At 43.7% G+C, this 22395-nt stretch overlaps 1 protein-coding gene across 1 annotated transcript in view; it reads right to left on the minus strand.

The window, feature by feature from the left end:
* Window positions 1-14675, minus strand: part of C1QTNF7 (C1q and TNF related 7) — a 118922-nt gene extending 104247 nt beyond the window's left edge. Inside the window, exon 1 of the mRNA XM_061145489.1 lies at window positions 14291-14675. Coding sequence (XP_061001472.1) covers window positions 14291-14312 — 22 coding nt within the window. The 5' untranslated portion in view covers window positions 14313-14675. The remainder of the gene's footprint in view (window positions 1-14290) is intronic.
* Window positions 14676-22395: the final 7720 nt, after the last annotated feature.

Genomic DNA, 22395 nt, shown 5'->3' on the forward strand with positions numbered 1-22395 from the left:
AACTCCAAACTGCCTTCATTATCAGGTTTGCATTCTTTACGACAAAAAACAACATTCTAAAAAGGATTGGAGTGAGTTTTTAACACCATAAGGGGCTGGATAGTCAGTGCAAGATGAATGGAATGTTGAAAGGAAAGCTGAGATATAGAGAAAACAGTTGTTCCAGGGCAGGACACGGGTCAGGGCAAGAGGGACGAAATTCATTTCCTTTCCTCAGAGAACACATGGGTCACTTTAAGTCTGAAAGGATGCTGGGTTTGGCTGCCAGGAAGTGAAATTTCATGCTCAATCACAATAACCAGATTGGGACTTATGGTTCACATAGTTTGTTTCTCTTTTGTCGCATGGCTTTGATTTTTTAATTTCTACTAAGACTGCTTCATTTTGCACAATTCTTTTAACTTGCTTCAAATCCTGTATAGCTGGGGCATTCTGACATTTACAGGGTTTCTGCTACATTCCAGACACTGCTCAGGGTGTTGCAGAGAAGAACCAATTCTGATTCCATGCTGGAACTGTTTCTTTGACTTGCTTTGTGTTGCTTGTGTTATTATTGTCATTGTTGTTGTTCAGTCGCTGAGTCATGTCTGACTCTTTGTGACCCCATGGACTGCAGCAGGTCAGGCTTCCCTGTCCTTCACTCTCTCCTGGAGTTTGCTCAAACTCATGTCCTTTGAATCCATGATACCATCCAACCATTTCATCTTCTGTCACTCCCTTCTTTTCCTGCCCCCAGTCTTTTCCAGAATCAAGGTCTTTTCCGATGAATCAGTTCTTCTCATCAGATGGCCAAAGTTTTAGAGCTTTGTTGTTATAATCATATATAATGGCCTGCCTCAGAGGACCCTGTCCCTCTGCCTGACTGTTCCAGTGCCTTTGTTCAGCTCACAGAGATAATCTGACCCTGCCCACCTGTGAATGGCTGCAAGAAAGAGGAGATAAACACATCCCTTGCCAGATGCTGGCCATTCCTGGAGATGTTTTGCAAGACAGATGGGTCTTTTTACTTCATTTCCTCATTGCCTCTCCCTCTTTATTCTGTCTTTTGACTTGAGTTGCTCACTGCTCCTCTTTCTGGTTCTGTAAAAGACCTGGCATACAGACCCTGATAAGATAGTTATTTTGAGACATTATCTGCCATGTTCTCCGTCAGCTGGCTTTCTGCATGAAGTCTCTATTCTTTGCCTCTGCACCTCATCTCTTATTCATTAGCCTTTTGTGTGGTGAGCAGATCAAGTTTGGTCTCAGTAACAAGGGCAATCCACTTATGGGGGTGTATATCCTGCAGGGTATGAAGTGTGGAGGCAAACAAGCAAAAACACAGAATTTAGACTTGGGGGGTTGTTGTGGAGAAGAAGAGAAGAAAACGAAGAGGGAGGAGGACATTGGAGAAGGCGATAGTTGGGATGAAAGAGAAAGGCTGAGAAAGAAGAGAGAAATAAGTGGAGAATGCATGAGGACTTCCCTGGTCATCCAGTGGTTAAGACTGCACTTCCAATGCAGGGAATATGGTCTGGTTGGGGAACAGATCCCACATGCTGTTGGGCCAAAAAAAAAAAAAAAAGAGAGAGAGAATGAGTGAAGAGGGGTTAAGAAAGTGAGAAGCTGTGTTGAATAATGAATTGCAGGACTCAAAGAATAGGGTTGAAAGGGGGAAGTGGCTGAATGATGTAGGCTGGGTGGGAAGAGGGTTGGGGGTGAGGGCAGAAAAGAGAAAAAGGCAGGAAAGGCTGATTATCCATAGAAAAAGTTTGAGTGTTAAGGATTTAGTTGTGTCCCCACCCCCAAATTCATAGGTTGAAACCTCAAATCTTCAGTGTGACTGTAATTGGAGGCAAGACATTTAAGAAGGTCATTATGGTTAAACGAAGTCATAAAGGTGGGGCCCTGATCCAAAAGAACTTGTGTCCTCACAAGAAGAGGAAGAGACATCACAGTAGATCTCTCTCTCTCTCTCTCTGCACCACATGAAAATACTGCAGGAAGGTGATTATCTGCAAGCCAGAAAGAGAGTTTTGGACTTCCTTCCTCCAGAACCACAAGGAAATACATTTCTGTTGTTTAAGCCCTCAGTTGATGGTGTTACCTTGTTATGACTGCCTGAGTGGACTCCCATGAGGCATATGGAACTTTAAAGTACCAGAAGAGGCCAGGGGAATCATTGTTCACCCCAACATGGCCATCTCTGGGCATGGCCCAGTAACACACACTTTAAATTTCTTCCTGAAATTCAAGAGACAGAGGACTTCGACTCTGCTGGCAAGGGAATTGTGTATTCATGTACATATGTGTCACTGCTAACTGATGGTGAGGCTTTGGGTCTCATTTGTAAATCAGTCGTGTCTGACTCTACAACCCTATAGACTATAGCCCTGTAGGCTCCTCTGTCCACAGAATTCTCCAGGCAAGAATGGCGGAGTGGATAGCCATTCCTTTCCCCGGGGGAGCTTCCTTACCTGGGTCTCCTGCTTTGCAGGCAGATTCTTTACTGTCCAAGCCTCTAGGGCAGCCACATGTGGGTCACTGCTAACCGATGGGGAGGCTTTGGGTCTCATTTGTGAAATAGGGTTAAACATAGTACCAGCCTGACTGGTGTGTTGGGAAGATTCAATGAGGGTTGGCTTAGAAGCATACCTCTGTGTAGGAAACGCTCTCTGTTAGCTGCATTACTAGAGCACGTGTGCATGTTAATTTAGAAAATTTTTTTGGAGAGTGAGGGCTCTTGAAATTTATCACATAGAAAGAAAATGGGAACTCGTTTTATGTCTCTAGATTGTATTAGATTGAACAATATGACATTATCTTTTCTATAGGTCCAAGACACAGCAAGTATTTTTTTTTCACTTGTACACATTCTTCTTTTTAAGGTTCTTTTCCATTATAGCTTATCACAGGATATTGAATACAGTTCCCTGTGCTATCAATTAAAACCTTGTTTATCCATTCTTGATGTAATAGTTCACAGCAATTGTTTTTAAAAATGGAAACATGCCACATAAAACCCCAGGTACATGGATTTTCCTGGAAAAAAAAAAGAAAATCTGGTCTCTTAGAGCTACATTAACCCTGGAGATCCCTACGGGAGTGGGTGATGACCGCCCATGTTGTTTGGAGAGTGTGGTTTCAGGCCTCCTGGGTCTCGGCCACATTGTAGATTTCGGGTGTGGCCCCTGATGGAGTGTATGGTACAGAGCTATGATAACGTGTTGCTGACAAAATCCAGAGAGATGGGCATATTTTCTTTTCAGGCAAAAGCATTAGGTCATCAGTGTTGATTTGTGTAAGCAGATGGCAATTGCAAATCATCCCAAACCAAACATCTTTGACCTTGAATAATCAAAACAACCAGGGAAAGGCACTCTGGATTTCACTTTTGACAGCCCGGTGGAAACACTTCGGTCTCGGCCAAGATTCTTTCCCTTGACAAGTTCATATTCTCGTGCAAGTCCATTCACTGAGTACCCAGTGTGTGTCCAGGCCTCTTGCTTGTACTTCTGCTTTTAATCCCCAAGCGTCGACTCATTGGAAAAGACCCTGATGCTGGGAAAGATTGGAGGCTACAGGAGAAGGGGAGGCAGAGGATGAGGTAGTTGGATGGCATCACCTGCACACTGGATATGAATCTGAGCAAAATCCAAGAGATAGTGAAGGACAGAGGAACCTGGCGTGCTGCTGTCCATGGGGTCGCAAAGAGTCAGACACGACTGGGTGAACAACAACAAGAGAAGGTGTCAGTTTGTCCATTGAGAAGAAACCCCCTCAAACAAAGAGGCTGAGGTTAAACATGAGCTGGCTGGCCAAAACTAACAGCTCCTGACACGGACTAGTATATGTGTTTCATCTTCTGACTTACAAACGTTTTCTCATATAATATTTTACTTAAGATACCAGTGGATCCGCTGGAGTAGATACTTATTGTTCTCATTTTCAATGATGAATGGAGGCTCTGAGTGTTCAGATAACTTGCCTACAATCACACAGCCAGGAAGGATTAGGACTGAGCACGTCATACCCGGAGGTCACAATTCCCGATTCCTCATTCTTTTTAGTTAACTAGAAAGAAAAGCAGAACTGCAGCATGGATGAATATTGGCTTTGCTACAACCAAATTGAAAGAATAATCTGGTGCTTCTCTGGTGGCTCAGTGGTAAAGAATCTGCCTGCCAACGCGGGAGACATGGATTCGATCCCTGATCGGGAAGATCTCATAAGCCTCAGAGCAACTAAACCCAAGCACCACATTTACTGAGTCTGTGCTCCAGAGCCCAGGAACTGTAACTAATGAAACCCACACCCTAGAGCCCGTGCTCCACAGCAAGAGACAGCGCTGAAAAGAAATAATCTGAGCAACATACTTGATCTTTTTTTCCGACATGGGCTGACTAGAAAAGCTGATGCAAATTTAGCATTAAGGAAAACAGAGTATTTAAATCACAGAGAGTAATAGCTCCCCTGTGACCTGGACTGTCAGACAGCATCCAGTGTAGTATTAATAGTTAAAGCAGTTCTGGAGAGCATCTGATCTTCCTTAAGTTATCGCTAATTGAATTTTACATTCTTTCCTGTGAATCCTAGATTGGGTTCAGATTATTTCTCCATACAGGTCTTTGCCTAGCTGCTACCCATCCCAGGAAACTGATGCGGAGTTAGTACTGACTGTGAAAGTCATCTGGAATCTGGTGTTGAGGTCTGGATGTCATTTCAAGACGGGCATGGGTATGTCTGGTAAACTACATAGTGTCAGGGAAATTTCTCCCTGCAAGTCCAGGGAGACCCTGGCGAGGGTTAGGTAGGCAGATTGTGACCGTGTTTAAATGTTTAAGAAGCTAGAGGAAAGTGGTGGCATTCTTGCTACTTCTAAAAATAGAACAAGACCAGTGAGAAACATTTAAAAGGGTCAGATTCTGGCATAAGAAAGAATTTTCTGGTGACCGGTGGTATTTTAATGTAAAGTGAAAGTAGCAAAGAGTGTCCAACTCTTTGTGACCCCAAGGACTATATGGTCCATGGAATTTTCCAGGCCAGAATACTGGAGTGGGTAACTTTTCCCTTCTCCAGGGGATCTTCCCAACCCAGGGATCGAACCTAGGTCTCCCGCATTACAGGTGGATTCTTTACCAGCTGAGCCACAAGGGAAGCTGGGGCTGCTTTACTAAGAATGAACATTTTGCTATGATTGGTGTTGAAGCTGAAGATGGAGTTTGCAGTGTGGATAAATTCTCAAAGTTTGTCTGGGACCATTTCATCTCAGACTCAAGAACAGACAGGAGGATGGAAATATGACAACTTCTGTAATATTATAAGGACTTTGTACCTAAATTGTTTTCAGAATATGAGAGTTTTTAAGTCTCTAGACTATACTGGAGTTAAATAAAATTGCCATTTTGCGTAGGTAATAGAATGGTTAAGGTTTCCCAGCTGGCACTAGTGGTACAGAACGTGCCAATCCAGGTTTGATCCCTGAATTGGGATGATCCCTTAGGGGAGGGCATGGCAGCTCACTCCAGTATCCTTGCCCGGGAATCCCATGGACTGAGGAGTCTGGTGGACTACTGTCCAAAAGGTTGCAAAGAATCAGACACTATTGAGCACTTAGCACACAGCACACACGCAATAGAATGGTTGAAGGTCAGCCGTTGTGTATGGTTCAACATAATTCATGCGAAGGGAACAGACTTGATCCTTCAGACCTGGGTCACCTGGAGAGAAGGAAGGACTGAGAGGCTATGATGACTTCACTGTGCATAGCTCTTGGGGTGTTCTGCACTGAATTGGGCTTCTCTGAAAGTCACCTGTTGAAGTACCTCACCAGGTGACTGTACTTGCAGATAAGGCCTTTAAAGGGGCGAGCAAGTTAAAACGAGGGCCTGAGGATGGGCCCTGATCCGGTCTGACCAGTGTCCTTGTAAGAAGGGAAACTTGGCCACATGCTTTCTACAGAAAAATAACCACATGAGAATACAGTGAGAAAGTGGCTGTCTGCAAGCCAAGGAGAGAGGCCTCAGAAGGAATCAAACTTATGGCACCTTGGTCTTGAACTTCTAGCTTCCAGAACTGTGAGAAAATAAATTTCTTTTGTTTAAACCACCCAGTCTCTGGTCTTTGGTATATGCAGGTATATGGAGATATGGAGGCCGGTAGTAGGGGTGAAGGGGACGAGGAAGCGGGCAAGAGACCGACTTTCAAACTGTCCACGCCATGATCATACCAAGGAATGTGGTCTTTATTGGCAAGGAAAAGAGTTCAGGCTAAGGATCTTAGGAATGGATATGAACACCCGTGATAAAATAAAATGGGTTGGTAATTCAAAGACTCCTTACACTGAGATGATACTGATTTCAAATTAGATTTTACGGTGGCCTGGGGTCAAAATTACTTAAAGAAGTCTTTTTCCAAAAAAAATTAAAGGTGCAAGAAAGAAACTGAAAAAAAAATAACTTACTAGTTTAAGAAAGTAACCTGGTTTGAGGATGCTGGCAATTGGCAAGGCCACCAACTGAAGTTTTAACAACACCTTTCAAATATCATTCGTGTACATCTAGCAGGATGCGTTTTAAGGCAACAAGGTCAGCTATGGTTTCCTTTTATTGGCGGTATGAGCAGGCACTAAACGTGCAAATATTTAACGCTGTCTTCTAGTTAACTTTTGATTAATTAGGACTAACTCCTGCCCCTTGCTGAGGAGACAGACTGACAAATGCTTGTGGGACTTTGATCTCCCTTCTAGTCCTTTGGCCATGGACAAGTCACTTTGCCTTGCTCTCATCTTTCAAATAGGATTAAATCTCCATCCCTGCTGCCTCACAGATGACTGATGAGATGGGGGTAAAAAACCATTCCATGAGACTGTCAGTATTTCAAACAGAGTCAGAGTATGTTCATGGTGAAAAAAATCTCTACTTAAAACAAATGTTACAGAGAACAGATCTATAGGTTGCCAAGGGAGAGGAAGTTGGGGAGGGATGGATTGGGAGTTTGGGGTGAGCAGAGGCAAACTATTATATAGAGAATGGATAAACAACAAGGTTTATCCATGTTGTGCCATAAAGCACAGGGAACTAGATTCAATACCTTGTGATAAATCACCATGGAGAAGAATATGAAAAGTGTGTATATGTGTGTGTGTGTGTGTGTGTGTGTGCGCATAACCGAATCACTTTGCTCTACAGCAGAAATCAGCAAAACATTGTAAATCAACTATACTTTACCAAAATGAGCTTAAAAAATGTTAATTGGAAATGTCTACTCTAGGATGAGTCAATACCAGGGCTCTGAACTGCTAGTTAGAGAATTAGAAATCGTTGCCAGAAGTCCATGTGGCAGGGCGGGAAGGGTGTGGGTTTTGGAGATGGGTTCAACTGGAGTTTAAATGCCTATGTCACCCCGACAGTGCTCACAGGAAGTTAAGTAAGTGATCCACCTCTCCTATATGGAAAATGGGGCCATGTAGACAGTATATGCAAGGCACTGGCGTATAGTAGGTTTTTAATAAAAAGCCTGATGAGCTCTGTTGATCAATTGAGCAACTCTGAAGATGCCATTTCATCAATTATCAGAAGATGTATTCTACTAGCCACTACTGAATACCTGTTGGGTAATGTGACAAAATAACTTAGGGAAATATTTATTCATGTGTATTCTCTACTCCCAACTTATCGCAAGAAGGTTGCCTGGCTCCTTGGGCTTCTTTGTTTCAAGGTTATACAGGCAGAGCAGGAAGCAGACATTTCTTGAAAATAATATTTCTTCCTTTCTTTCCTAAAGCCCAAATCCAAGAGTAGATGCTGGGAAAGAGAAGAATGCAGGGCCTCTGATGGGCGACTTCCCCAGACCCGGGGGGCCTGGGGTCGGGGACCGGGGCATCCGTAAGAAGTGGAAGGAAACACTGTGTGGCCAGACAGCAGAGGACAGGACAGCTGAGGATCACTCAGACCCCAGCTTCCTGGCTGGACAGTGACCATCACTTCCTAAGCAGGGCTGGAAAGCCTAGTCCACAGACATCAAAGGGACAGGCAACTTATAAGAGAGGGCACAGTGATCTGAAGGAAGACCTCCCCAGTTCTGGTGATGGTGGGGGGTAGGAGCCTGATCACTTCTGAAACTAAACTTCCTGCTGCCACAAACTCTTGGAATCAGATTTAAGTTGTATGAAATAAAATGGAAAAATGTGAGATTTCTTGCAGACCTGTGTTTGTAGATTGATTCAGATCTACTACAGTTGTAAGGCATTGGAAAATCTAAAGATGACTTCATTCCTGCTCTCTGAAGCTCACCCTCTGCGGGAGCTGAGTGCTGAGTGAGAAGTCACTTCAGTCATGTTCAACTCTTTGCGACCCCGTGGACCCCACCCTCCAGGCTTCCCTGTCCATGGGATTCTTCAGGCAAGAGTACTGGAGTGGGCTGCCATTTCTAATGTGGGCGCTGCTGGCAGTCATAGGACCCCGGCGCAAAGAACTATTATTCAAAGTACCACAAGGGGGCTTCCCTGGCGGCTCGGTGGTAAAGAATCCGCCTGCCCTCTGGGCAGATCCCACATGCTATGGAGCAAGTCAGCCTGTGAACCACAACTATTGAGACTGAGCTCTACAGCTCATGAATCACAACTACTGAACCCACATGCCAACCACTGAAACCCAAGCACCCTAGAGCCTGTGCTCCTCAATAAGAGAACCCTGGTCTCCTGCACTGTGGGCAGATTCTTTACCGTCTGAGCCATCAGAAGCTCACAGTAAGAGAAGCCACTGCAATGAGAAGCCTGTGTCCTGCAGCTGAAGTGTAGCCCCTGCTCACTGCAACTAGAGAAAAGCCCACACGGCAACAAAGACTCGTCACAGCCGAAAAAAAAAAACATCCAAACCCCACAAGATCCTGGGGTGGTTTTGCACCGCTGTAAGTGTTCTCAGACACAAGGGGAGGACAGCTGAATTTTTGCAAAAGGCAGACAGCCAAGAGGATGGATGAAAATTTCTCCTGAAGGAATATATGAAAATATGCCCTCCCGTAATCCCTGCATGCCAATCTCATTATTACGCAATCACTATAGCTGTAAACTCATAAAAGTTTTGTAGACTCTCAAGTTCTTTTGGAAACAGGCCTGTTTTATAGGAACAAGTCTGGAAACTGGTGATCGAATGGCGAAATGTGTGGGTAATGGTGTTCGTAAAAGCGCTCAGAGTTTGTAGCTCCGTGGAGTCTGAAAGCTGAGAAAGTCCTCAGAGGTCCGCCAGCCCCTCTTGCCCCTTCCATTCCACCCCTCTGTCGTTTTAAGGGTTAAATCTGGATGTAGTGAGGCCTCACGGTCGTTGCTTGGAAAGATCATTGTGGTGGTCAAGGCTTTGGGGTAGCAGGTTTAGGAGCCTGGGTCTGACGAGCATCCACATCCCTTAGGGATTATGGGAGCAAACAACTGCTGTCTCCCACCTGGACAAATATGACTTCCTAGTAACTGGAGGTTTCCTCTTTGCCCCTGCTGCACACACTGATTAATCATCTTCAATTATTGCTCTAAACCACTGCCAGGCTGTTACTTTCTTGTTTACAAAGTTTTAATGATTCCTCTATTAAAAAAATCCAAACTTTGTGGTTTGGCATTCAAGGCTTTCTATGATCTGATTCCAACCACATTTTTTTTCTCCAACCAAGTCTTCTTTTTTTCCCCCAGAAAATAACATAAATTTTTATTAATTACATATTTCTATAACAGCATTCGCCTACATTTTCATAATGTCTTTTTGGGCATTTTCTAGCTAACTACTCTTTTTTTTCTTTTTTAGAATTTTCTTTTTTTTCTGTTTTTTAATTCAGATAACAATTAACAAAGAACATTCTATTAGCTTTAGGTGTACAACATCTTGACTCAACATTTGTATATATTGTGAAATATCACAGTCAGTCTAGTTAACACCCATCATCAAACATCAATTTTTGTCCTTGTAGGTGCCAAAATGGTAAAGAATCCACCTGCCAATGCAGGAGACTCAAGACGTGAGGGTTTGGTCCCTCGGTCAGGAAGATCAGGAAGAGAAGGAAATGGCAACCCACTCCAGTATTCTTGCCTGGAGAATCCCATGGACAGAGGAACTTGGTGGGCTACAGTCTATGGGGTTGCAAAGAATCAAACACGACTGGCCACACAGACAACGAAAACTTTTAAGATCTAACCAAGCCTTTAGAGCTCATTTCCCTCTTCTTTCTATGCACACCCTTTGTTTCACCAGGTGGATTTTCTGACACTCCCCATCCTGGTCTTGTTCATGACTTTGTTAGTTTTCTTCTCACTGCCTGAAATTCCCCTCCCATTAATCTGTATCCATCCTTCAAGGCCAAGTGACACATTATCTCCTCTGAAGAGTCTTTCCTGGGTGAGGGATACAGAGAATCAGATGGACCTGAGTTTGAGAACATACTCTATTTCCTGGAAGACTTCAGGCAGGTTACTGCATTTCTCTAGGGCTCAGTTTGTTCATCTGTGAAATGGGGAAGTCAACACCCACCTTGTAGCCTTATAAGGTACACATGAGTCATCACTGCAAAATACTTAGCACAGTTCTTCACACTTGGTAAATGTCAAAGAAAGTTACCTATTGCTCTGATCATTCCAGAGACTTGAGGCCTCCCTTTCGCAGAATTCACTTTGAGTCCCTCCTACATTCTTCCTTGTAAACTTAATTTTGCATTTTTGAAATGAGGACACACACTTTATTTTCTCTACCTTATTGCTAGAGTCTCTGAATCAATGGTCATGAGTTTGAGCAAACTCCAGGAGATGGTAAAGTCTGATGTGCTGCAGTCCATGGGGTCGCAGAGTCGGACACAACTTAGAGACTGAACAACAATCTGACTGATGACTCCTTGAAGATGGGATCATGTTTTATTCTAGCTTATGCCCTTGCCTTTGCCCACCAAATACAGGCCCTCAAACCAGAGGCAGAGGTTGGCCTTTAAGGTGTGAAAGTCAGAATGGACAAGAATTTGCTTTGCTCTTATTTTTCTCTTCCTTATAAAAATTGACTATAGTTTTAAGGAAAATAACTCAATTTCTTTTGATAGGAGAACCCCAGTTTGGGGGTTTCTGTTTCATAGAAATAGGGAAGATTGTTCATGCAGCAGCTGGTGAAGACTGATAAATTTCAATTAAATCTTGGAAAACTTCATGGGCTTGCAGGCCATGGTAGCCTCAACTCACTGGGCCAACCCAACCATATTCTAGCATGCATTCCAAGTTCCCCATGTGTGACACTCTTTCGGGGAAGAAAAAAGTGGTTTCATATTCTAATGAGTTAGAAAACAGTAGACTTTAATGACCCACTCATGGAGAGATAGAGGACAAATCAAGGAACTAAAATGTAAGAATTTCTGCAGCAAAGAAAGTAGCATCTAATAACTAGTCAGAATAACTAACATTCATGGGGCCAGACACTTTGGCCCCATGACACTTAGCCAGACACTTTGATAGTAGGCCTTTTTCATTAATTCTCTAATTAAATCCTCCAAGTGTCCTCATAAGAATGCAGATAATGGGCCTTACTTGACAGATGGAGTGACCTGGGTCCAAGTTCACAATGCAATTAAGGGGTGGAGTTGGGATTTGAAGTCACATGTTTGTGACCCTACAGCCTGAGTTCTGGTCCTCTGTGGTGTACAGTTTTATGCTTTCCCAAATTTGCCTGACCAGGAGGTACTTTTGGTTATCCTCTTATTAATGACCCATGAAACTGACCTGAAATAGACTTGAGGAAACAGAGCCTCACCACCTCCCTTCGGAGCAGCCATGACCTTTAATCTCTCTTTGCTCCTTGGCTTCTGCCTAGATGCTCTTGACCCTGTGATCTCTCCCGTGATATTTCACACCTCCGCCAAGGTCTAGTTCAAATGCAACCAGAAGCTCTCTTTGATTTCATCTGGCTGATTTACAAAGCCCTCTTCAGTTTTCCATAAACCTTCCAGGCTGTTCCCACTTGGGGTCTCCATCATGGGCCAAGTTCAAAGAGCCTTGGCAAAGCTTCTGGCGCTCCGTGGACACATAATTAAGGTCTATTGAGTTGCAATAGTGTCTCCTCCCCAGGCGCCCGAGGGGCTGATTCCCGAGTCTGGGGCTTCCCAGGTCCGGATCCACGGACTCGGGGTGTGCGGCTGTAGCTGGCAACCTGGGCTAAGTCTGGTTCCAACGCTTTTCAAGATTCGGACAGCGTGGCGCTGGCACTCCGGCAGTTCATTGGTTAACGCTCTCGTCCCTCACGGATGTGGCCTCTGTCCCAGCCTCGGTGAGGTGAGGAGGCGTGATTAGCTCACACTGGGCCGCACCGCAGCATCCTTTTCGGGGACAACCCTGACCCGTCTTTTCCAGGTTTCATCGCAAAGCCCCACACCCCGCCTCCCGCCCCCTGTGGCTGCGCCCCAGATGAGTCATCTGGCTTGGGGCTTCATTAGCAACTCTAATTGCCTTTTTGTTTTGGTCCTCTCTGGGGCCTCCTCGGGGCCCAGAGGCGGGGCCTGGGGGCTCTGGCTTCCAGAAATGCCGCCAGCCTCCGTGGGAGCCCGAGATGGGAAGTGCGCGCTGCATCCCGGGGCGAGTCCCTCACGCCACGCCGCGCGCGCGTGGCCGCACCCATCCCCGGGGTGCACTCAGGCGCCACGCAACCCCTGGCCATCCCAGCTCTCCGGCTGCCTGCGATGAGGTCACGGGGTGGGGTCCTGGAGACCCCCTCCAAATAGGGCGGGGGCTTCCCCAACTGGTCTGGGAATGGCTGGAGAGGACGAGAAGGAGGAGATGCTAGCCTGTCTGTCCAACCCACTGTTCCCCCTCTGGAGGTTGCGTGGCTGGCGTGGATCATACAGGAGGGGGAGAGGGAAGCAGAGAAAAGTCCGGGAAGGAACCGGACAGTGAAGGGGCAAGGCTGGGGTCCGACTTCCTCCACTCACAAACGTGGATAGAGAAAAAGACTAAGCTCTCTCCCCACCGCCTTGCCAGTGAGCTGATGGAGCTGGCTGCTCAGTTTTCTACAATCCCTGTCCTTCCGTCTGATCTTAATCTATCTCCCATCCCCAAGAACCCCCAAAGGCAGGGGAAGATGCTGTAATCCACTTCATGTCATTAGAATTTGACGCAGAAGGAAAAGCTTTCCAGAAACAGCGTCAACCACTGGTACCCAAAGAGCCCTTTGGACGCCGAGAGCCAGGGCTCCTGGGTAGCACCCCACTTTCTCACCCAGGCCTGACCGACCTGTGATCAGTTTCTGCCAGCAGTGGGTTTCATAGATCCAGGTCGCCTTGGTATCCCAAACGATTCAGACTCCAGCAAACGCACAGAGTTTTCTAACTTCCGCCTGCAAGTTCATGTGTGTGCGTGAGGAATGACTGTGAGCTCTGATAAAATCTCAACCTGCCGGTGGGGGGAAATTTGCAAATCTCTTTTTTTCTGTATCTAGATTTTTTGCACCTGGAATTCTCTCTTGAAATGATGGCAAGACTGATATCACAGGCTTTCTCAAGGAAACAGAAACACACGTTACTTACGTTCCCCTTCATCTAAAACCACAAGATGCTTCTCCTACGATCCCGGCACAGAAAACCAGGACTGTCATAACCTCTCTGCCTCCTGCCTGCTTCTGAGGCACAGCCAGGAGGACCCAGCCACCCGATTCAGTCCATAGCATTGCCTGTCAACCGCGACTTCACAGATTTTGAGTTGAACTCTTTCTCCCTACCCAGGACATAATAGCTGTAACAGTCCTTTTGTGTGACTCCAAAAGAGAAGTCAAAAGATTTATTTAACTTTTAAAAAACGTAGGCTGCAGAACAAGCTCATAAGAATTCAGAGTAAGTACACTTCAGAGAATTTCTGGACTAATGTTACAGTCTTCCATGGGAAAGATTTCTGAGTTAATAGCAAGATCACAGTTTTGGAAGTTAAATTGCCTATAACGGGACAAGAAAACATAGACATTCTGACATTGGCAATACATGAGCCTGACAGCACACTGGCAAATGCTAGGCACATCAGATTGGAGATTTTGAAGACCTGCACACAATTTCTGAGAGAAATGGCATTTTTCGTGTACTCAAAAATGGTTCACAGAGGTTCCTGTGACAAGCGGAATAGAAAGTAGAAAACACTACAGCTGAGGATTTCCGACCTCTGACTTATCATTTGTTGACATACTTTCTACAAGTTCCCCATTTCCCTACAAGTAGCTGTCTTAAATCCTTTCAGTAAATATTGCTGATGAAAGCCAACAGGAGGGGGGTGGAAAAAAAAAAGAGAAAACATGCAGTGAAAAGGGAAGCTTACCTTTTCTAGGCATTGCTGACATCAAACCTTCCACCAAATCATGAGGCTTTCTTGCTTCTCTTGTCCCATGAATTCAGAAACCATTAAACAATGTTTCCAGCAGAAATATGTGTTTATTATTTGAAGCGGCTTCAAAACAACTCAAAAAATAGCTTGATGAAAAATAAAGTGCTGGTCTGCGCATGAGAATACTTTTGAAGCTTGGAGCTCATACTGTTGTACAAAGTTTTGCAACTGTCTTTCTCGGTTTAAACAACCTCCTGCTCCTCCCAGGCACTTGCCAACTTCTATAATTTAAAGCAACTGCGATCCTTCCCATAATACTCACATTTCAAAGAGCTTAATATATACTCTTGTTAGGAATGAGTGGGAGTGGGTGACGTCCTGCAAACCCCAGGCTGAGGCAAATGAAAAGCGAGGGTTTCGGATATCTAAACGGTTCTATTTCTCTCTTTTATCCATTGCTCGCCTCACCATGTTCCTTCAAGTGGCTTTTGCCTTTAAAAGTGATGCCTTAAGACCAAGTGGTATCACTTCATTGGAAGCAAATAGCACACAGGAAAGTTTAGGTCCCCATTTATGGAACAGTGATGTTAGTGAAATTGTGTTTAAACATCACTTTTACTGACAATTATTTCCATACAATTTCTCCCTAATGCAGCTGTTTGAAAATTTAAATTAGTGTACACTGTGTTTTACTAAGAGGGGAAAATATCTAAAATGATGTTATTTGCATTCTGCAAGAAAATTATCATCTCTGGGAAGGAAATTTGTTTTGCAGTCTATCCATGTAGCTGAATAAGTCTTCTGACATTAGACTTGTAATCGATGTTAGCAATTTTTACTATTTTCACCACTCTTCCCCAACTGCCATTAAACACACATGCGCGCACATGCACACACACACATTTGTGAGTTGAAATTTCAGCCAGCTTCAAGTGTGGTCAGCTGAAATTGGTGATTTAAAAATATTTATAGTCTATCTTAAAGCCTGTCTTGCTTAGCACCCGATATATGGCAAATACTTAATAAACATTTACTGAATGGATAAAATATTGCATGGGTTCAGATCAAGTAACGATTGTGACAATTTTGGTTTGCATTTATGTTCCCGTAGGGAAAGTTAATATGTGGAAGCTTGTACAGAGAGTAAACATTGGACACTGTGTACCTTTGCCAGATTTAATGAACGTTTATGACATAAAAAAATTCCCTAAATTAATACAGAAAACATTCATTAAATAAATAAACCATTCGGCGGAGGATAGAAATATTGACAGAGGCATGATCTATTAAGTAAGCTCACTGTGTAAACTTATGCAAACAAATTTCAAGACAAGAACCTCATTCACCATCTCAAAAACTACAGATTATTTTTCCACTGTGTTTTTGAGTTGTCTTTTATTATATAATAATAACTTTTATTATTCTATGGATAGAGGGTAATGCCTCTGGAATAGAGCAAAGAGAGAAAGGATTTACAACTTCAGGGAGTGCTTCGGTTTCTGATTTCCTTTGCTATAGAAGCAGAGTTCATGGTGGAACATATTTTTGTTTTGGCTTATACTGTAGAGCCGTCCAGAGACACAAGCATAGGTGGTGTCATAGACTTGGATCAATTATCCCAGATATGTGAACTCTGATGTGTTACTTACTTTCTTTCTTCTCTGCCCCTTCAGTCATATCTGACTCTTTGTGACTCTATAGACTGTAGCCCACCAGGCTCCTCCGTCCGTGGGATTCTCCAGGCAGGAATACTGGAATGGGTTGCCATGCCCTCCTACAGGGGATCTTCCTGACCCAAGGATCAAACTTGCAGCTTCTGCAGCTCCTGTATTGCAGACAGATTACCCCTGAGACACCAGGGAAGCCCAATTTATTGAGTGTTGGTTTCTTTAATTAATAAAGGTTAAGCACAAATATGTTCAAATAACTGATTTGCATATAACACCCCTAATACTGCATTTTCAGTAATACTAATAAGCATCTTAAAGAAGGCTATGTGGCAAAGAATTGATGCTTTCGCATCGTGGTACTGGAGAAGACTCTTGAGAGTCCCTTGGATTGCAAGAAGATCAAGCCAGTCAGTCCTAAAGGAAATCAACTCTGAATGCTCACTGGAAGGACTGATGCTGAAGCCAAAGCTCCAATACTTTGGCCACCTGATGTGAAGAGCCAACTCTTTGGAAAAGACCTTGGTGCTGGGAAAGACTGAAGGCAAAAGGAGATGAAGGCAACAGAGGTTGGATGGCATCACTGACTCAATGGACATGAATTTGAGCAAATTCCGAGGAGACAGTGGAGGACAGGGGAGCCTGGTGTGCTGCAGTCCATGGGGTTGCAAAGTAGGACATGACCTGGCAACTGGACAGCACGTATAAGGTACTTAGCAAGACCTGTTTATGGGATCATTGTGATTTATCACAGTGCCTAGAGTTATTTCCCCTGACAACTACCAAAATCAGTAACGCACAAGGGATACTGCTAACAAAATCTTAAACTTGGTGGCATTGGCCTAATAGTCAGGAAGTAGGTGTTAATTTGATACCAAGTGTTGGAAAGATGAGATGCTGGGTTTTGCAGTGACAACATATTTGGTGAAATTAACACCTGTCACAACTTGGAAGGTCATGTGTGCCAAGTAACCTTGTAGCTCTAGAAGGAGAAAATGGGGGAAACATCATTAGTTGTGTGCGTTGGCCACTATTGACTGCATTTGGCAAATGTTTCAAGAGTGACATGAACCCAGGAGTGACATAGCTAAGTTACAAAGGAAAATAAAAGGGAATACAGAGACAGTACATAGATTTGATGGCTTGCAAGAGCCTGACGATTTTTTGAGGGACTTACATTGCTAAAATAACCATAACCCTATACGGAAAATGTCAATGAAGAATGAAAACAACTTCTTCCACAAATAAGAGGTGGACTGCCTGGAGGCTGGCTCCTAAACACACATCTTAGAGGTGGAGGAACAGCTGGCCATTGAGAAAAACAGACAAAGGAGTTCCCCCAAAGAGCAGATCCAAGGCTGTGTCCAGAATCTTCTCTGTCCACGAGGTAGAAGGTGGGTATATCAGCCTGGCCATGTGTAGCATCAGTAACTGCTGTGATTTCTGCCATTTTTTCTTTCCTGGATGGGGATTTTTATTATAGTTGTTCTGTTGCTGTTATACCATTTGTATTGTGTGTATGTGAGAGAGAGAGAACCCACTTGGCCTTTTGGTTTCTCCATCACTTTCCTTTTCATTCATAGGACACTGAATAAAGAGATGCCGCATCCATGGGGCTTCCTTGATGGACTAGTGGCTAAGACTCCATGCTCCCAATACAGGGGACCAGGGTTTGATCACGTTCCGCAGTGAAGACTAGAAGATCCTGCCTGCCACAACTAAGACTCAGCACAGTCAAATAGATAGATATTAAGAAAGATGCCGTATCTGGACTTAACAACAAGAAATTCACAGAACCCAGAAGACCTGGACTCTCAGCTGGTTGTAGTGACCAGATGGAAGTTGAGATTGCTTCCTTTGAGGAGGGGTAAGTGTGCTCTGTGTTTGAAGAGAGGGAAGGAAATATACTCGCTGACCACAGGCTAAGTTGCATGGCAGATACTTTTAGTATTTACAGGGGTCTACATTTTCCTCACCATTTCCCAGCCTCCCTTGCAGTACAGTTGACCATGTGACTGATTGCTGACCAATGGGGTATAAGCAGAAGTAATATAGATTAATTATGGGCTGCAGTATTTAGAAACTGATATTCTCTGATAGCTCAGTTGGTAGAGAATCTGCCTGCAATGCAGGAGACCCCAGTGCAATTCCTGGGTCAGGAAGGACTGCTGGAGAAGGGATAGGCTACCCACTTCAGTATTCTTGGGCTTCCCTTGTGGCTCAGCTGGTGAAGAATCTGCCTGCAGTGCAGGAGACCTGGGTTTGATCCCTGAGTTGGGAAGATCCCCTGGGGAAGGGAAAGGCTACCCACTCCAGTATTCTCGCCTGGAGAATTCCACGGACTGTATAGTCCATGGGGTGGCAAAGAGTCGGACATGACTGAGCGACTTGCATTTGCACTTGCTTGCACTATACTTACTCCACATTCTTCCTCTCTCCCCTGTCTATAGGGCAAGAAGCAAAAGACTCAGAGGTGCTGGAACCCCATAATAGAAGGAACCCCACACTGCAAGGCATCCCTTAGAAGAGTGCTACCCAGGAGAGTCACCTGGCCTGCATCAGACATTATTTAGTGACATGCAAATGTATACTGGGGGGCTTCCCAGGTGGCCCTAGGGGTGAAGAACCCAGCTGCCAATGCAGGAGATGTTAAGAGACACTGGTTTGACCCCTGGGTCAGGAAGAGACCCTGGAGGAGGGCATGGCAACTCATTCCAGTACTCTTGCCTGGAGAATTCCCATGGACAGTGGAGCCTGGCGGGTTACAGTCCATGGGTCACAAAGAGTCGGACACGGCTGAAGCGACTTACCATGCACTCAAATCTATACTGAGTTCCCCCACTGAGTTTGGGGATTAATTTGTAAGGATTTAGCTAGCATCAGTTACTCTAATACACATTGTTATCTTGAAAGATTCTTAGAATACTGATTGAGATAATAGATGTAAAAATGCAGAAAGGGCCTAACACAATAATAAGTGCTCAACAAATGATAGTTATTTTTATATTAGCCATTATTTCCTACTTTCTTGCTCTTGCAAAATGAATCTAGCTAAACGCCAGTTGTATTTCTATTAATTTAGGTTTTCTGCACTGTGTGCTGATGGGCAAAATAAATTGGAGACCATAATAAGATTAGAGGCCAAAATATATGCTGAAAACAAAATTTATTCCCTGTCTTCTAAAATATATGCATTTATTAAGAAAGTTGTCAATATTGTCTTGTCAGATTTTACAAGCAACCCTCAAAGCAGGGGATAAAGAAAGTTATAAATTCCAAGTTACAAGTTAAGTACTCTCCTTAGCTTCTAACCGGTATAAACTCCATTACCCAAACACTTGTTTTACTGTGTGTACACAAACAAAGTCATCCTTCTGACATTGACTGTTCCAGGCTGCTCCTCTGTAAAAATGAGTGAGTATCTCATTAATGCTAGTCGAGAGCTAATTTTTCTGAAAATTGCCCTCTACTCAGGCCATGTTTTTTGTTTTTTGTTTTTTTCTTTGTACCAGTTTTGAACTGCTCCAGATAGAGGTTCAGAAGGACCTAGTGGATACATTTTATTTCTACCTCAGGTATTTTGAGTAATTCTCAGTAGATATGTGGCTTTCTTCATTCCACAAACTCTTTCAAAAAAAAAAAAGTCAGACCTTTTTCTCTTCTACTATTTAAAAGCAACAGCAATTATCATTACAAACATTCATTGAGCACCAACTATGTACTAGGAATTGTTTTATTGCTCTGTAAATGGATTAAGTCATTTCATTCTTTCAACAATTCTATAAGGTAGATGCTAACTTTATTCTCATTTTATGGTTGGGAACCTAGAGTTCAGAGAGGTTACATGACTAATTCCACGTCACACAGCCAGTAAGTAGAAAAACTGGGATTTGAACTTAGATTGCCTGGTTGCAGTACCTGAAGTTTTAAATGCTGGTTAAAGCACATTTTTCACGCCAAATAAAGAGAATATGCATACATCATGTATTTTCCTTAGTATCCATTGCCCTGGAGATGAGTACTGATTACCTCTGAAAGACACTCTAATCTTTTAGAGGCAGCAGATTGTTTTCCTTGGAAAACATTCACTTTCCTATCTGAATATAACGTTTGAACATTTTTCATTTATTAAGCTTTGTGTTCTTGTAGTTGACTTGGTTTCTTTTCTTTTGTGTGAGTAAAGCAGCCAAGTTTCAAATTATATCCTGAAACCCAGGTGGCTTCATCTGGATTTTATAATCAAGCCTTTGCTAAGTTTTATCAAATATGTGAAGATGCTGAGGAAGAGGCCAAAGGAGAAATGAACCTTGTTGGGAAACTTTGGTGTCTTCCTCTTGGAAGAGGTTATTAAAGTTTGGAGATTGGACACCAAATAAAATGTAATTTATTGAGAGTGATAGGAAACACAGTCATCCCTCAGTATCTATGGGGACCGGTTCCAGGACCTTGGTATGTTAGTTGTTCAGTCTTTGTGACCCCACGGACTATAGCCAGTCAGACTCTTCTGTCCGTGGAAGTCTCCAGGCAAGAATACTGGAGTGGGTTGCCATTTCCTTCTCCAGGGGATCTTCCCAACACAGGGATTAAACCCAGGTGTCCTGCATTGCAGGTGGATTCTTTACCATCTCAGCAACTGGGAAAGTTCACTCCAGGACCCTGGCAGATGCCAAAATATGAGCATGCCCAAGTCTCTTACATAAAATGACATAGTATTAAAATTTGCATATAACCTGTCCACATTTTTCCTGTATGCTTTATATCATCTCCAGAATATCTAACACAATGTAAATACTATGTAAATAGTTGTATAGTGAAGATGTTATGTAAACATTTGCTAGTGTGCAGCAAATTCAAATTTTGCTTTTGGGAACTTTCTGAAATTTAAAAAAAAAAATTTGTTTTTTCTATTTGTGGTTGATTGAATCTGCAGATGTGGAACGTGTGGATATGGAGGGCTGACTGTATGTAATTCAATCCTGACTTCAAGGTACAGTCACATAGGAGATACTGCTTTTCTCCAATTTGTCAGGTGGTACACAGATGTGTACTGTCTGCTCGTCACTGTTGGGTATGAGAGGTGTGGATGGAGCAGAAGACACTTCTTTGAGTCTGAGGTCTCCAGCTCACCTTTTATGGGTTTTGGTCATGGGGACCCAATCTGAAGGCCCTTGTTTTGCTTTCTTGGTGATATAAGGTTGCAGATCCTCCTGGAGAAAGTCTAAATTAGAAAAGGAGACAGCGTATTTGTATTAATAGATGCAGGATCTCAGATTTGGAAGAAGCCCTGAGGGTATTTTCACTCACTCCCATACTGATCCATCTGCAGAATCTTGGCAGATGGCTCTTCCACTCCAACTGATGATTCCCCGGGGAAGGAGCCACGCCTTCACAGGGCACAGAAGAATCCTCTGAGGAGCAGCCACTCTTCCTGCTCTGCTTTCCTCCCATAAAAGCCTTTACAGGAACTGAAAGCAATGCCCAGCCTTCCCCCCGCCCCCATATCTCCCTCTTCCTTTTTTCCAAGTTCAAGGATTCTGGCTCTTTCGACTGTTCTTCAGGCAACATAATTGCAATTAGGTCACCATCTTGGTTGGTTGCCCTTCTGTGAATCAATATTCAATTAATGGCTAAATGACTCATGAACACTGTTGTCAGGTTACCAGGAAATCAACAGTTGGAGGTATATGTAGTCTTGAATCTGCCTCAAAATGTACCTCAAGTGAGAAGTGGTCTTGTTTGCCCGCCCTGGCCTCTATATGTCTGGCTCACCTGTATCACGGCATCTGGAGATGCCTCACTCAGTTCCTGAATTTCTTCCCTCGGCAGGGTCTTCTTTCATGAGTCGATCGTTCACCACTTAGAATCTGTAGAACCAGTCCGATCTCTCCCCTGGCATTGTTCTTGTTTTTTCTGACGCCTGCTAAATCTCATTTACTAGAGATAGTACATTGCCATCAGGTTTACTCTCTCTAAAGCAAATCTGTTGTTATTGTTCAGTCTCTGAGTCATGCCTGACTCTTGGCGACCCCATGGACTGCAGCACGCCCGGTTTCCCTGTCCTTCAATATTTTCCCTCAAACCCACTTCTCCTGAGTTGCTTGGTTCTGTCTTCAAGTCCACAGTCTACTCAGGTTCTCTGGCTTTTAAACATATGTTGTTTTTACTCCTTCTTTTACTCTTCCAGAACACTCCATCATTAAATCTTGATTGTCCTTTCTTTATTATGTCTCTAAAATATGACATTCCAGGGCACTTATTTATTGCAATTTATTCATCCCAATGTCTCCTTGGACTGTTGTCTCTGAAATCATATTCTGAAATGTTTCATGGAGAGGGACAAAATGGTAAAATAAATCTGTGAAAGTGTTAGTCGCTTAGCCGTGTCCAACTGTTTGCAGTCCCATGGACTGTAGCCTGCTAGGCTTCTCTGTC

This window comes from Dama dama, chromosome 6 (assembly GCF_033118175.1).
Source record: "Dama dama isolate Ldn47 chromosome 6, ASM3311817v1, whole genome shotgun sequence".
Classification (NCBI taxonomy): Eukaryota; Metazoa; Chordata; class Mammalia; order Artiodactyla; family Cervidae; genus Dama; species Dama dama.